The 18148-nt window shown below is 45.2% G+C and overlaps 1 protein-coding gene across 1 annotated transcript in view; it reads right to left on the reverse strand.

Moving 5' to 3' along the window:
• The window catches only part of LOC135510144 (serine/threonine-protein kinase 26-like), a 26042-nt gene extending 8201 nt beyond the window's left edge, over nt 1-17841 (reverse strand). Inside the window, exons 1-7 of the mRNA XM_064930926.1 lie at nt 17602-17841; nt 17377-17481; nt 11089-11205; nt 10890-11003; nt 10731-10787; nt 10550-10658; nt 3931-4088 (exon numbers count right to left, since the gene is read on the reverse strand). Coding sequence (XP_064786998.1) covers nt 3931-4088; nt 10550-10658; nt 10731-10787; nt 10890-11003; nt 11089-11205; nt 17377-17403 — 582 coding nt within the window. The 5' untranslated portion in view covers nt 17404-17481; nt 17602-17841. The remainder of the gene's footprint in view (nt 1-3930; nt 4089-10549; nt 10659-10730; nt 10788-10889; nt 11004-11088; nt 11206-17376; nt 17482-17601) is intronic.
• Nucleotides 17842-18148: the final 307 nt, after the last annotated feature.

Raw genomic sequence — 18148 nt, forward strand, 5'->3', positions numbered from 1 at the left:
CCATTATATAGACACTCCATTATATAGACACTCCATTATATAGACACTCCATTATATAGACACTCCATTATATAGACACTCCAATACAGACACTCCATTATATAGACACTGCATTATATAGACTCTCCATTATATAGACACTCCATTATATAGACACTCCATTATATAGACACTCCATTATATAGACACTCCATTATATAGACACTCCATTATATAGACACTGCATTATATAGACACTGCATTATATAGACACTCCATTATATAGACACTCCATTATATAGACACTCCATTATATAGACACTCCATTATATAGACACTGCATTATATAGACACTGCATTATATAGACACTGCATTATATAGACACTGCATTATATAGACACTCCATTATATAGACACTCCATTATATAGACACTGCATCATATAGACACTCCATCATATAGACACTCCATCATATAGACACTCCATTATATAGACACTCCATTATATAGACACTCCATTATATAGACACTCCATTATATAGACACTGCATTATATAGACAATCCATTATATAGACAATCCATTATATAGACACTCCATTATATAGACACTCCATTATATAGACACTCCATTATATAGACACTCCATTATATAGACACTCCATTATATAGACACTCCATTATATAGACACTCCATTATATAGACACTCCAATACAGACACTCCATTATATAGACACTGCATTATATACACACTGCATTATATAGACTCTCCATTATATAGACACTCCATTATATAGACACTCCATTATATAGACACTCCATTATATAGACACTCCATTATATAGACACTGCATTATATAGACACTGCATTATATAGACACTGCATTATATAGACACTGCATTATATAGACACTGCATTATATAGACACTCCATTATATAGACACTCCATTATATAGACACTGCATCATATAGACACTCCATCGTATAGACACTCCATCGTATAGACACTCCATTATATAGACACTCCATTATATAGACACTCCATTATATAGACACTCCATTATATAGACACTCCATTATATAGACACTCCATTATATAGACACTCCATTATATAGACACTCCATTATATAGACACTCCATTATATAGACACACAATTATATAGACACTCAATTATATAGACACTCCAATACAGACACTCCATTATATAGACACTCCATTATATAGACACTCCATTATATAGACACTCCATTATATAGACACTCCATTATATAGACACTCCATTATATAGACACTCCATTATATAGACACTGCATTACATAGACACTCCATTACAGACACACACAGAGGAGGGAAGTCTCCCCTGACTGGCATATGAAGTTGAACCACACCATCCTCCCTCCTAGACAGTCAACCACCCCATCCTCCCTCCTAGACAGTCAACCACCCCACCCTCCCTCCTAGAGACAGTCAACCACCCCACCCTCCCTCCTAGACAGTCAACCACCCCACCCTCCCACCTAGACAGTCAACCACCCCACCCTCCCTCCTAGACAGTCAACCACACCACCCTCCCTCCTAGACAGTCAACCACCCCATCCTCCCACCTAGACAGTCAACCACCCCACCCTCCCTCCTAGACAGTCAACCACCCCACCCTCCCTCCTAGACAGTCAACCACCCCACCCTCCCTCCTAGACATTCAACCACCCCACCCTCCCTCCTAGACAGTCAACCACACCACCCTCCCTCCTAGACAGTCAACCACCCCATCCTCCCACCTAGACAGTCAACCACCCCACCCTCCCTCCTAGATAGTCAACCACCCACCCACCTAGACAGTCAACCACACCACCCTCCCACCTAGACAGTCAACCACACCACCCTCCCTCCTAGACAGTCAACCACACCACCCTCCCTCCTAGACAGTCAACCACCCCACCCTCCCTCCTAGACAGTCAACCACCCCACCCTCCCCCTCCTAGACAGTCAACCACCCCACCCTCCCTCCTAGACAGTCAACCACACCACCCTCCCTCCTAGACAGTCAACCACACCACCCTCCCTCCTAGACAGTCAACCACCCCACCCTCCCTCCTAGACAGTCAACCACACCACCCTCCCTCCTAGACAGTCAACCACCCCAACCTCCCACCTAGACAGTCAACCACCCCACCCTCCCTCCTAGACAGTCAACCACACCACCCTCCCTCCTAGACAGTCAACCACACCACCCTCCCTCCTAGACAGTCAACCACACCACCCTCCCTCCTAGACAGTCAACCACCCCACCCTCCCTCCTAGACAGTCAACCACCCCACCCTCCCTCCTAGACAGTCAACCACCCCACCCTCCCTCCTAGACAGTCAACCACCCCACGCTCCCTCCTAGACAGTCAACCACCCCATCCTCCCTCCTAGACAGTCAACCACCCCACCCTCCCTCCTAGACAGTCAACCACCCCATCCTCCCTCCTAGACAGTCAACCACCCCACCCTCCCTCCTAGACAGTCAACCACCCCACCCTCCCTCCTAGACAGTCAACCACACCACCCTCCCTCCTAGACAGTCAACCACACCACCCTCCCTCCTAGACATTCAACCACCCCACCCTCCTAGACAGTCAACCACCCCACCCTCCCTCCTAGACAGTCAACCACACCACCCTCCCTCCTAGACAGTCAACCACACCACCCTCCCTCCTAGACAGTCAACCACACCACCCTCCCTCCTAGACAGTCAACCACACCACCCTCCCACCTAGACAGTCAACCACACCACCCTCCCACCTAGACAGTCAACCACCCCACCCTCCCTCCTAGACAGTCAACCACCCCACCCTCCCTCTTAGACAGTCAACCACCCCACCCTCCCTCCTAGACAGTCAACCACACCATCCTCCCTCCTAGACAGTCAACCACCCCACCCTCCCTCCTAGACAGTCAACCACACCACCCTCCCTCCTAGACAGTCAACCACACCACCCTCCCTCCTAGACAGTCAACCACCCCATCCTCCCTCCTAGACAGTCAACCACACCACCCTCCCTCCTAGACAGTCAACCACCCCACCCTCCTAGACAGTCAACCACACCACCCTCCTAGACAGTCAACCACACCACCCTCCTAGACAGTCAACCACACCACCCTCCTAGACATTCAACCACCCCACCCTCCTAGACAGTCAACCACCCCACCCTCCTAGACAGTCAACCACCCCACCCTCCTAGACAGTCAACCACACCACCCTCCTAGACAGTCAACCACACCACCCTCCTAGACAGTCAACCACACCACCCTCCTAGACATTCAACCACCCCACCCTCCTAGACAGTCAACCACCCCACCCTCCTAGACAGTCAACCACCCCTCCCTCCTAGACAGTCAACCACACCACCCTCCTAGACAGTCAACCACACCACCCTCCTAGACAGTCAACCACCCCACCCTCCTAGACAGTCAACCACCCCACCCTCCTAGACAGTCAACCACACCACCCTCCTAGACAGTCAACCACACCACCCTCCTAGACAGTCAACCACCCCACCCTCCTAGACAGTCAACCACACCACCCTCCCTCCTAGACAGTCAACCACCCCACCCTCCTAGACAGTCAACCACACCACCCTCCTAGACAGTCAACCACACCACCCTCCTAGACAGTCAACCACACCACCCACCCTCCTAGACAGTCAACCACCCCACCCTCCTAGACATTCAACCACCCCACCCTCCTAGACAGTCAACCACACCACCCTCCTAGACAGTCAACCACCCCACCCTCCTAGACAGTCAACCACCCCACCCTCCTAGACAGTCAACCACCCCACCCTCCTAGACAGTCAACCACACCACCCTCCCTCCTAGACAGTCAACCACACCACCCTTCCCGACACGAAAGCAACCTAACCTAATACACCATGAATGGTGTCCTTACTAATGTCTCTCTCTACCTTGTGATCATAAGAAGACTGTTGTATGACTTCAGGTGCCATCCAGAACGGTGTGCCTACAAATGTCTCTCTCTTCATCTGGGTGTCGGTCAGCTGTCCAGCCACTCCAAAGTCTGCTAGCTTCACCTCCCCCTGCTCAGAGAGGAGGATGTTGGCAGCTTCAGAGAGGGGAGAGAGAGGGGAGAGGAGAGAGAGGGGGAGGAGAGAGGGGGAGGGGAGAGAGGGGGAGGAGAGATAGGGGGAGAGAGGGGAGAGGGAGAGAGAGGGGGAGGGAGAGAGGGGGAGGGGAGAGAGGGGGAGGAGAGATAGGGGGAGAGAGGGGAGAGGAGAGAGAGAGGGGGAGGAGAGAGAGGGGGGGAGAGGGAGTGGAGAGAGGGGGGAGGGGGAGAGGAGAGAGAGAGGGGGAGGAGAGAGGGGGGAGGGGAGAGAGGGGGGAGGGGAGAGAGGAGAGAGAGGGGAGACATTTCACTTTTGTAGTGTGAGTAATACTGAACATAAATATAAAACCATTTCTAATAGTTTAACTGAGTTTCAGTTCATATAATGGAAATCATTAAATTCAAAAATTATTCAATGTTCCCTAATCTGTGGATTTCACATGACTAGGAATACTGATAAACATCTGTTGATCACAGATACCTTTAAAAATAAAAAGTAGGGGAGTGGATCAGAACACCCAGTCGGTATCTGGTGTGGATCAGAACACCCAGTCCGTATCTGGTGTGGATCAGAACACCAGTCCGTATCTGGTGTGGATCAGAACACCAGTCAATATCTGGTTTGGATCAGAACACCAGTCAGTATCTGGTTTGGATCAGAACACCCAGTCGGTATCTGGTGTGGATCAGAACACCCAGTCCGTATCTGGTGTGGATCAGAACACCCAGTCCGTATCTGGTGTGGATCAGAACACCCAGTCAGTATCTGGTGTGGATCAGAACACCAGTCAGTATCTGGTGTGGATCAGAACACCCAGTCCGTATCTGGTGTGGATCAGAACACCCAGTCCGTATCTGGTGTGGATCAGAACACCCAGTCCGTATCTGGTGTGGATCAGAACACCCAGTCCGTATCTGGTGTGGATCAGAACACCCAGTCCGTATCTGGTGTGGATCAGAACACCCAGTCCGTATCTGGTGTGGATCAGAACACCAGTCGGTATCTGGTGTGGATCAGAACACCCAGTCCGTATCTGGTGTGGATCAGAACACCAGTCGGTATCTGGTGTGGATCAGAACACCCAGTCCGTATCTGGTGTGGATCAGAACACCAGTCGGTATCTGGTGTGGATCAGAACACCAGTCCGTATCTGGTGTGGATCAGAACACCAGTCGGTATCTGGTGTGGATCAGAAAACCAGTCCGTATCTGGTGTGGATCAGAAAACCAGTCCGTATCTGGTGTGGATCAGAACACCCAGTCCGTATCTGGTGTGGATCAGAACACCCAGTCAGTATCTGGTGTGGATCAGAAAACCAGTCAGTATCTGGTGTGGATCAGAACACCAGTCCGTATCTGGTGTGGATCAGAACACCAGTCCGTATCTGGTGTGGATCAGAGAACCAGTCAGTATCTGGTGTGGATCAGAGAACCAGTCAGTATCTGGTGTGATCAGAAAACCAGTCAGTATCTGGTGTGATCAGAACACCAGTCCGTATCTGGTGTGGATCAGAGAACCAGTCAGTATCTGGTGTGATCAGAGAACCAGTCAGTATCTGGTGTGATCAGAAAACCAGTCCGTATCTGGTGTGGATCAGAAACCAGTCAGTATCTGGTGTGGATCAGAACACCAGTCCGTATCTGGTGTGGATCAGAACACCCAGTCCGTATCTGGTGTGGATCAGAACACCAGTCGGTATCTGGTGTGGATCAGAACACCAGTCGGTATCTGGTGTGGATCAGAACACCCAGTCCGTATCTGGTGTGGATCAGAACACCCAGTCCGTATCTGGTGTGGATCAGAACACCAGTCGGTATCTGGTGTGGATCAGAACACCAGTCGGTATCTGGTGTGGATCAGAACACCAGTCCGTATCTGGTGTGGATCAGAACACCAGTCCGTATCTGGTGTGGATCAGAACACCAGTCCGTATCTGGTGTGGATCAGAGAACCAGTCAGTATCTGGTGTGGATCAGAGAACCAGTCAGTATCTGGTGTGGATCAGAGAACCAGTCAGTATCTGGTGTGATCAGAAAACCAGTCAGTATCTGGTGTGACCACCATTTGCCTCATGCAGCGTGACACATCTCCTTCACATAGAGTTGATCAGGCTGTTGATTGTGGCCTGTGGAATGTTGTCCCACTCCTCTTCAATGGCTGTGCGAAGTTGCTGGATATTGGCGGGAACTGGAACACGCTGTCGTACACGTCAATCCAGAGCATTCCAAACATGCTCAACGGGCTGTCGTACACGTCTACCACACAACCCTCCCAAGCCACACTGCTTCTTGACATACTGCTCGCTTAAACCGGAAACTGGTTTACTATGCTACTGGTTAACTACTGGTTTACTGTGCTACTGGTTAACTACTGGTTTACTGTGCTACTAGTTAACTACTGGTTTACTGGGCTCCTGGTTAACTACTGGTTTACTGTGCTACTGGTTAACTACTGGTTTACTGGGCTCCTGGTTAACTACTGGTTTACTGTGCTCCTGGTTAACTACTGGTTTACTGTGCTCCTGGTTAACTACTGGTTTACTGGGCTCCTGGTTAACTACTGGTTTACTGTGCTACTGTTTAACTACTGGTTTACTGGGCTCCTGGTTAACTACTGGTTTACTGTGCTACTGGTTAACTACTGGTTTACTGTGTTACTGGTTAACTACTGGTTTACTGTGCTCCTGGTTAACTACTGGTTTACTCTGCTACTGGTTAACTACTGGTTTACTGTGCTACTGGTTAACTACTGGTTTACTGTGCTACTGGTTAACTACTGGTTTACTATGCTACTGGTTAACTACTGGTTTACTATGCTACTGGTTAACTACTGGTTAACTACAGGTTTACTGTGCTCCTGGTTAACTACTGGTTTACTGTGCTCCTGGTTAACTACTGGTTTACTATGCTACTGGTTAACTACTGGTTTACTGTGCTCCTGGTTAACTACTGGTTTACTGTGCTCCTGGTTAACTACTGGTTTACTATGCTACTGGTTAACTACTGGTTAACTACAGGTTTACTGTGCTACTGGTTAACAACTGGTTTACTGTGCTCCTGGTTAACTACTGGTTTACTGTGCTCCTGGTTAACTACTGGTTTACTGTGCTCCTGGTTAACTACTGGTTTACTGTGCTCCTGGTTAACTACTGGTTTACTATGCTACTGGTTAACTACTGGTTAACTACTGGTTTACTGTGCTCCTGGTTAACTACTGGTTTACTGTGCTACTGGTTAACTACAGGTTTACTGTGCTACTGGTTAACAACTGGTTTACTATGTTCCTGGTTAACTACTGGTTTACTGTGCTCCTGGTTAACTACTGGTTTACTGTGCTACTGGTTAACTACTGGTTTACTGTGTTACTGGTTAACTACTGGTTTACTGTGCTCCTGGTTAACTACTGGTTTACTGTGCTACTGGTTAACTCTGGTTAACTACTGGTTTACTGTGCTCCTGGTTAACTACTGGTTTACTGTGCTACTGGTTAACTACTGGTTTACTGTGTTACTGGTTAACTGTGCTACTGGTTAACTACTGGTTTACTGTGCTCCTGGTTAACTACTGGTTTACTGTGCTACTGGTTAACTACTGGTTTACTGTGCTACTGGTTAACTACTGGTTTACTGTGCTACTGGTTAACTACTGGTTTACTATGCTACTGGTTAACTACTGGTTTACTATGATACTGGTTAACTACTGGTTAACTACAGGTTTACTGTGCTACTGGTTAACTACTGGTTTACTGTGCTACTGGTTAACTACTGGTTTACTGTGCTACTGGTTAACTACTGGTTTACTGTGCTACTGGTTAACTGTGCTACTGGTTAACTACTGGTTTACTGTGCTACTGGTTAACTACTGGTTTACTATGCTACTGGTTAACTACTGGTTTACTATGATACTGGTTAACTACTGGTTAACTACAGGTTTACTGTGCTACTGGTTAACTACTGGTTTACTGTGCTACTGGTTAACTACTGGTTTACTGTGCTACTGGTTAACTACTGGTTTACTGTGCTACTGGTTAACTACTGGTTAACTACTTGTTTACTCTGCTACTGGTTAACTACTGGTTAACTACTGGTTTACTGTGCTACTGGTTAACTACTGGTTAACTACTGGTTTACTGTGCTACTGGTTAACTACTGGTTTACTGTGCTACTGGTTAACTACTGGTTTACTGTGCTACTGGTTAACTACTGGTTTACTATGCTACTGGTTAACTACTGGTTTACTATGATACTGGTTAACTACTGGTTAACTACAGGTTTACTGTGCTACTGGTTAACTACTGGTTTACTGTGCTACTGGTTAACTACTGGTTAACTGTGCTACTGGTTAACTACTGGTTTACTGTGCTACTGGTTAACTACTGGTTAACTCCTTGTTTACTGTGCTACTGGTTAACTACTGGTTAACTACTGGTTTACAGTGCTACTGGTTAACTACTGGTTAACTACTGGTTTACTGTGCTACTGGTTAACTACTGGTTTACTGTGCTACTGGTTAACTACTGGTTTACTGTGCTACTGGTTAACTACTGGTTTACTATGCTACTGGTTAACTACTGGTTTACTATGCTACTGGTTAACTACTGGTTTACTATGATACTGGTTAACTACTGGTTAACTACAGGTTTACTGTGCTACTGGTTAACTACTGGTTTACTGTGCTACTGGTTAACTACTGGTTTACTGTGCTACTGGTTAACTACTGGTTTACTGTGCTACTGGTTAACTACTGGTTTACTGTGCTACTGGTTAAGTACTGGTTAACTCCTTGTTTACTGTGTTACAGGTTAACTACTGGTTAACTCCTTGTTTACTGTGTTACAGGTTAACTACTGGTTAACTACTGGTTTACTGTGCTACTGGGTAACTACTGGTTAACTACTGGTTAACTACTGGTTTACTGTGCTCCTGGTTAACAACTGGTTTACAGTGCTACTGGTTAACTACTGGTTAACTACTGGTTTTCTGTGTTACTGGTTAACTACTGGTTTACTGTGTTACTGGTTAACTACTGGTTTACTGTGCTACTGGTTAACTACTGGTTAACTACTGGTTTACTGTGTTACTGGTTAACTACTGTTTTTTTCTGTGTTACTGGTTAACTACTGGTTTACTGTGTTACTGGTTAACTCCTTGTTTACTGTGTTACTGGTTAACTACTGGTTTACTGTGCTACTGGGTAACTTACTGGTTTACTACTGGTTTACTGTGCTCCTGGTTAACTACTGGTTAACCACTGGTTTACAGTGCTACTGGTTAACTACTGGTTTACAGTGCTACTGGTTAACTACTGGTTAACTACTGGTTTACTATGCTACTGGTTAACTACTGGTTAACTACTGGTTTACTGTGCTACTGGTTAACTACTGGTTTACTGTGCTACTGTTTAACTACTGGTTTACTGGGCTCCTGGTTAACTACTGGTTTTCTGTGTTACTGGTTAACTACTGGTTTACTGTGTTACTGGTTAACTACTGGTTTACTGTGCTACTGGTTAACTACTGGTTTACTGTGTTACTGGTTAACTACTGGTTTTTCTGTGTTACTGGTTAACTACTGGTTTACTGTGTTACTGGTTAACTCCTTGTTTACTGTGTTACAGGTTAACTACTGGTTTACTGTGCTACTGGGTAACTTACTGGTTTACTACTGGTTTACTGTGCTCCTGGTTAACTACTGGTTAACCACTGGTTTACAGTGCTACTGGTTAACTACTGGTTAACTACTGGTTTACTATGCTACTGGTTAACTACTGGTTAACTACTGGTTTACTGTGCTACTGGTTAACTACTGGTTTACTGTGATACTGTTTAACTACTGGTTTACTGGGCTCCTGGTTAACTACTGGTTTACTGTGCTACTGGTTAACTCTGGTTAACTACTGGTTTACTGTGCTCCTGGTTAACTACTGGTTTACTGTGCTACTGGTTAACTACTGGTTTGCTGTGCTACTGGTTAACTACTGGTTTACTGTGCTACTGGTTAACTACTGGTTAACTACAGGTTTACTGTGCTACTGGTTAACTACTGGTTTACTGTGCTCCTGGTTAACTACTGGTTTACTGTGCTCCTGGTTAACTACTGGTTTACTGTGCTCCTGGTTAATTACTGGTTAACTCCTGGTTTACTGTGTTACTGGTTAACTGTGCTACAGGTTAACTACTGGTTTACTGTGCTCCTGGTTAACTACTGGTTTACTGTGCTACTGGTTAACTACTGGTTTACTGTGCTACTGGTTAACTACTGGTTAACCACTGGTTTACTGTGCTACTGGTTAACTACTGGTTAACTACTGGTTGACTGTGCTACTGGTTAACCACTGGTTTACTGTGCTACTGGTTAACTACTGGTTAACTACTGGTTAACTACTGGTTAACTACCTCCACACACAGTGTTAAACACCACATGTAAGGAACGGTCTGTGCCGAAGAGCAACACTCCTCCTACCTTTAATATCTCTGTGAATCTTCTTCTCCGAGTGAAGATAGTCCAGACCCTTCAGAATCTCCCTCAGCATGGTGGCAATCTGGCACTCATCAAACGGACCTGCACGCAACTGAACACACACACACACACATCTCACACACACACTTTCATAGAATTAACCACCACACATACACACACTTACCAGGTCTAGAGCTGAGCCCCCTCCTAGATACTCCATGATGATCCATAGTTTACTGCCCTAAGAGACAGACAGAGAGTTATAGCTGCAGTGTGTGTGTGTGTGTGTGTGTGTGTGTGTGTGTGTGTGTGTGTGTGTGTGTGTGTGTGTTACTATCCTCACCTTTAGGTATGACCCATAGTACTTGGTGACATAGGGACTGTCACATTGACTCAGTACGGTGATCTCTTGTTGTATATCTTCAATATCATCTTCGGCCTCTTCCAGATCTATAGTCTTAAAGAAGCAAAATATTTCAGACGTAAAAAAAATCAATCAATCAAATGAGAAACGCCTATAATGTCTTAGTATTGCTTCTTACCTTAATGGCTACTACGCTCTGGGTGCGATTATCGATGCCTTTGAAGACCTCACCAAATGATCCTTTACCGATTCGCTCCAACTTGGTGAAAAGTTCCTCGGGGTCTCCCTGGGAACTCTGGGGGATGGGGGAGAGGGAGGAGCAGGGAGGCGGAGAGGTAAATGAAAGGGGGGAGTGGTAACCCATCAGACTGTAGTGGCGTTATCATCTCTCTCTAACCCATCAGACAGTAGTGGTGTTATCATCTCTCTCTAACCCATCAGACAGTAGTGGTGTTATCATCTCTCTCTAACCCATCAGACTGTAGTGGTGTTATCATCTCTCTCTAACCCATCATACTGTAGTGGTGTTATCATCTCTCTCTAACCCATCAGACTGTAGTGGTGTTATCATCTCTCTCTAACCCATCAGACTGTAGTGGTGTTATCATCTCTCTCTAACCCATCAGACTGTAGTGGTGTTATCATCTCTCTCTAACCCATCAGACTGTAGTGGTGTTATCATCTCTCTCTAACCCATCAGACTGTAGTGGTGTTATCATCTCTCTCTAACCCATGAGACTGTAGTGGTGTTATCATCTCTCTCTAACCCATCAGACTGTAGTGGCGTTATCATCTCTCTCTAACCCATCAGACTGTAGTGGCGTTATCATCTCTCTCTAACCCATCAGACTGTAGTGGCGTTATCATCTCTCTCTAACCCATCAGACTGTAGTGGTGTTATCATCTCTAACCCATCAGACTGTAGTGGTGTTATCATCTCTAACCCATCAGACTGTAGTGGCGTTATCATCGCTAACCCATCAGACTGTAGTGGTGTTATCATCTCTCTCTAACCCATCAGACTGTAGTGGTGTTATCATCTCTCTCTAACCCATCAGACTGTAGTGGTGTTATCATCTCTCTCTAACCCATCAGACTGTAGTGGTGTTATCATCTCTCTCTAACCCATCAGACTGTAGTGGTGTTATCATCTCTCTCTAACCCATCAGACTGTAGTGGCGTTATCATCTCTCTCTAACCCATCAGACTGTAGTGGCGTTATCATCTCTCTCTAACCCATCAGACTGTAGTGGTGTTATCATCTCTCTCTAACCCATCAGACTGTAGTGGTGTTATCATCTCTCTCTAACCCATCAGACTGTAGTGGTGTTATCATCTCTCTCTAACCCATCAGACTGTAGTGGTGTTATCATCTGTCTCTAACCCATCAGACAGTAGTGGCGTTATCATCTCTCTCTAACCCATCAGACTGTAGTGGCGTTATCATCTCTCTCTAACCCATCAGACTGTAGTGGCGTTATCATCTCTCTCTAACCCATCAGACTGTAGTGGTGTTATCATCTCTCTCTAACCCATCAGACTGTAGTGGTGTTATCATCTCTCTCTAACCCATCAGACTGTAGTGGTGTTATCATCTCTCTCTAACCCATCAGACTGTAGTGGTGTTATCATCTGTCTCTAACCCATCAGACAGTAGTGGCGTTATCATCTCTCTCTAACCCATCAGACTGTAGTGGTGTTATCATCTCTCTCTAACCCATCAGACTGTAGTGGTGTTATCATCTCTCTCTAACCCATCAGACTGTAGTGGTGTTATCATCTCTAACCCATCAGACTGTAGTGGTGTTATCATCTCTCTCTAACCCATCAGACTGTAGTGGTGTTATCATCTCTCTCTAACCCATCAGACTGTAGTGGCGTTATCATCTCTCTCTAACCCATCAGACTGTAGTGGCGTTATCATCTCTCTCTAACCCATCAGACTGTAGTGGTGTTATCATCTCTCTCTAACCCATCAGACTGTAGTGGCGTTATCATCTCTCTCTAACCCATCAGACTGTAGTGGTGTTATCGTCTCTCTCTAACCCATCAGACAGTAGTGGTGTTATCGTCTCTCTCTAACCCATCAGACAGTAGTGGTGTTATCGTCTCTCTCTAACCCATCTGACTGTAGTGGTGTTATCGTCTCTCTCTAACCCATCAGACTGTAGTGGTGTTATCGTCTCTCTCTAACCCATCAGACTGTAGTGGTGTTATCGTCTCTCTCTAACCCATCAGACTGTAGTGGCGTTATCGTCTCTCTCTAACCCATCAGACTGTAGTGGCGTTATCGTCTCTCTCTAACCCATCAGACTGTAGTGGCGTTATCATCTCTCTCTAACCCATCAGACTGTAGTGGCGTTATCATCTCTCTCTAACCCATCAGACTGTAGTGGCGTTATCATCTCTCTCTAACCCATCAGACTGTAGTGGTGTTATATCTCTCTAACCCATCAGACTGTAGTGGCGTTATCATCTCTCTCTAACCCATCAGACTGTAGTGGTGTTATCATCTCTCTCTAACCCATCAGACTGTAGTGGCGTTATCATCTCTCTCTAACCCATCAGACTGTAGTGGTGTTATCATCTCTCTCTAACCCATCAGACTGTAGTGGTGTTATCATCTCTCTCTAACCCATCAGACTGTAGTGGTGTTATCATCTCTCTCTAACCCATCAGACTGTAGTGGCGTTATCATCTCTCTCTAACCCATCAGACTGTAGTGGTGTTATCATCTCTCTCTAACCCATCAGACTGTAGTGGTGTTATCATCTCTCTCTAACCCATCAGACAGTAGTGGCGTTATCATCTCTCTCTAACCCATCAGACTGTAGTGGTGTTATCATCTCTCTCTAACCCGTCAGACTGTAGTGGTGTTATCATCTCTAACCCATCAGACTGTAGTGGTGTTATCATCTCTAACCCATCAGACTGTAGTGGTGTTATCATCTCTAACCCATCAGACTGTAGTGGCGTTATCATCTCTCTCTAACCCATCAGACTGTAGTGGTGTTATCATCTCTCTCTAACCCATCAGACTGTAGTGGCGTTATCATCTCTCTCTAACCCATCAGACTGTAGTGGTGTTATCATCTCTCTCTAACCCATCAGACTGTAGTGGTGTTATCATCTCTCTCTAACCCATCAGACTGTAGTGGTGTTATCATCTCTCTCTAACCCATCAGACTGTAGTGGTGTTATCATCTCTCTCTAACCCATCGGACTGTAGTGGTGTTATCATCTCTCTCTAACCCATCAGACTGTAGTGGTGTTATCATCTCTCTCTAACCCATCAGACTGTAGTGGCGTTATCATCTCTCTCTAACCCATCAGACTGTAGTGGCGTTATCATCTCTCTCTAACCCATCAGACTGTAGTGGTGTTATCATCTCTCTCTAACCCATCAGACTGTAGTGGTGTTATCATCTCTAACCCATCAGACTGTAGTGGTGTTATCATCTCTCTCTAACCCATCGGACTGTAGTGGTGTTATCATCTCTCTCTAACCCATCAGACTGTAGTGGCGTTATCATCTCTCTCTAACCCATCAGACTGTAGTGGTGTTATCATCTCTAACCCATCAGACTGTAGTGGTGTTATCATCTCTCTCTAACCCATCAGACTGTAGTGGTGTTATCATCTCTCTCTAACCCATCAGACTGTAGTGGTGTTATCATCTCTCTCTAACCCATCAGACTGTAGTGGTGTTATCATCTCTCTCTAACCCATCAGACTGTAGTGGTGTTATCATCTCTCTCTAACCCATCAGACTGTAGTGGTGTTATCATCTCTCTAACCCATGAGACTGTAGTGGTGTTATCATCTCTCTCTAACCCATCAGACTGTAGTGGTGTTATCATCTCTCTCTAACCCATCAGACTGTAGTGGCGTTATCATCTCTCTCTAACCCATCAGACTGTAGTGGTGTTATCATCTCTCTCTAACCCATGAGACTGTAGTGGTGTTATCATCTCTCTCTAACCCATCAGACTGTAGTGGTGTTATCATCTCTCTCTAACCCATGAGACTGTAGTGGTGTTATCATCTCTCTCTAACCCATCAGACTGTAGTGGTGTTATCATCTCTCTAACCCATGAGACTGTAGTAACCCATCAGACTGTAGTGGTGTTATCATCTCTCTCTAACCCATCAGACTGTAGTGGTGTTATCATCTCTCTCTAACCCATCAGACTGTAGTGGTGTTATCATCTCTCTCTAACCCATCAGACTGTAGTGGTGTCTAACCCATCAGACTGTATCTCTCTCTAACCCATCAGACTGTAGTGGTGTTATCATCTCTCTCTAACCCATCAGACTGTAGTGGTGTTATCATCTCTCTCTAACCCATCAGACTGTAGTGGTGTTATCATCTCTCTCTAACCCATCAGACTGTAGTGGCGTTATCATCTCTCTCTAACCCATCAGACTGTAGTGGTGTTATCATCTCTCTCTAACCCATCAGACTGTAGTGGTGTTATCATCTCTCTCTAACCCATCAGACTGTAGTGGTGTTATCAACGGGTTGCAAAGGGTCGGAAACTTTCCGGAATCTTTCCAGAAACATTCCAAGGAATTTGGGGAATTTTGCCTAAATTCACCAAAAAAATATGTTAGCTTATAACAGTGAACCTTTTTTGTGGGAAACACACAAGGCAATACTAGGTGTTGTGGCATATTTTGGTTCAAATATCCACAATTCAATGGAATTGCAACCCTCTACATGCACAGTGCATTCTTCCATCACATGTACAGCTGATTCTCAAGATCTGGCACACTAATGAGATGCTATTGAGCCCACACTACTACACTGTCTGAGCCAAGGACTACATGTTTTCTGGTAAGTATTGATTACAATACTGGGTGGGGTGAATATATTTTATATGACATACATGATTTTTTTTGTTAACTAGTAAATAGTAGCCTACAGGAAAGTGTTTAAATCATTTCTGACTTGTTAACAATTTCTGCTGGTTAGTTTTTGCTGCCATGTGGGTTTTAGCTTGATTGAGCCTGCTGGGTTTTAGCTTGCTTGAGCCAAGCTTCAAAACTTAAAGTATCAAAAACATTACGAACATTGAATTACGGACTGCAGCTTCCAGCAGGAGCTGTGTTCAGCTCAGCACCTGTAGTGGTCTGACCAAGGTTAAAAATAACCAGCCTCTTTTATACACCTGCTGTAGCCAATGGAGGAGAACGGAAGTCTGCTATGCAAATTAGACATTGTGACATAAGAGCTACCAATCACATTTCCCTATAAACTCCAGATAGAGAGAGAGCGAGAGAGAGAGCGAGAGAGAGAGCGAGAGAGCGAGCGAGAGAGCGAGCGAGAGAGAGAGCGAGAGAGAGAGCGAGAGAGAGAGCGAGAGAGAGCGAGAGCTTGGACTTTGCGTTCTCTCTTCATACTTTCTAGTGTCAGGAATAACTTATTTATAATGGGCAGGTCGAGGGAAAGTTCAACAGCTTTTATGATGTCATAATCAGAGCCCTTTGTGACATCACAGTCCTAAACACAGATTTGTGTGATGTCATAAAGACAAAACTCTCTAGATTTGGAACAATATGAATGAGGACTCCATTTCAGTGGGAACCAGACATGTTCACCTCCAAATAGCAGAAAATACAGGCTTACAGACTGTTCCTTGGAGAGATATTCCAGGAAATATCTCCAATAACTTCCTCATACAATATAACACCTTGTTTTTATGACTGTATGGGTTAAAGGGTGATTCACACTGCTGTTGAGAACTTGGTCAATATGTGTGTGTGTGTGTGTGTGTGTGTGTGTGTGTGTGTGTGTGTGTGTGTGTGTGTGTGTGAGAGAGAGAGAGAGAGAGAGAGACAGAGAGAGAGACAGAGAGAACAGAATCCATCTGGACGACCATGCGTCAGCCGGAAGGTCCAGCACTGTGTCTCTACCAAATGCTACACGATTCTCTAGTGCACTACTTCTAAAACGTGGTGCACTATGTAGGGAATAGGGTGCCATTTTTGGTAGACACAGATGGACAGTTGTTTTTAATCCCAGGCACACTGACCCTGAGACCCTAGTTTAGGGTCACCCAGCTGGAGGAAGGAGGAAACACACACACACACACACACACACACACACTTCCCCTGATACATCCAGTACATGCTATTTGTTTTCAATAAATAATTCCATCTGCTGCAGAAGTACACAGAAGCACAAAAGTGAACGTTAAGAGTTCTATGACGGTGACAACATATAATAGACAAACAATACGCGAACAAAAAGACAATCAATTTGTATTTGTATTGGCTACTTCAAAAGCTGTTTCCTTGGTCTAGTGCTGGCGATGTCCTCGTACACCTGTGTCTAGTCTACTGCGCTTCTTACTACAAAAGCCCTACAACAGTTCACAAATCAACACACACATAATATATAACACACACATATATAGGGTCAGAGTAAATTCGAACACAAACGGAGAAAAAGGTTTGTTCTTACCTGCATTCCTGGCACCTGCACCTCCATTCTCCCGTGTTCCTACCTCGACTCCACCAACTGTCGTTTCAGTTTTATTCTTCCTCCTCCTCTCTCCCGTGTAGAGCTCTGAAATCAAACATTAACACGGAACCGAGGTTAAAAACACACGCAGCAGAATATCCTTCACAACATGCGTGTTTGTACGTCGTCGCCCATTCATGTCACGTTTATACTTTCTTTACTCACCCAACACAGCCCTTCGCGCCCAAAGTAAACTACAAAAAAAAAAACTAAACGAAAGTTCAACTTGTATTTTCTTACTCGACTATCCACGTGGGGGGGAAAGGTTTTGACTCGTGAAACCGTGAATCCTGCTCGGTGTTGGTTCCAGACAAGTCAGTGTGGTTGTGAATACCAGCGTTATGACTCGCGGTCAGTTTGTGCACCGCACGGAGGATCCGCATGGTTCTGGACGCTCTGCTGCAGTTATCACTCTAAAGATTCACTTCAATGGAAGTACTTTGCACTCAGACTCGGACCCTTTTGATCACTTTTTTCTTTCTCTTGTTATCAACTGTAACAACATCATTATTATTATTACCAACATGTATGGGTACTATTCCAAACTTGAAAATGATCAGTTACTTGAATCTTCAGAAAAGCGTATTCTCCGTTGGCTAACCAAGATCCCTAATGCTTTACTTATAGTAGGTCAGGGATTTTAATATTTATCTGAATAATTTAATTGATAGATGGCCTCCGGAACAGTCCACTTCTATGAATACAAGTTTGA

The sequence above is a fragment of the Oncorhynchus masou genome, chromosome 23, assembly GCF_036934945.1.
Source record: "Oncorhynchus masou masou isolate Uvic2021 chromosome 23, UVic_Omas_1.1, whole genome shotgun sequence".
NCBI lineage: Eukaryota > Metazoa > Chordata > Actinopteri > Salmoniformes > Salmonidae > Oncorhynchus > Oncorhynchus masou.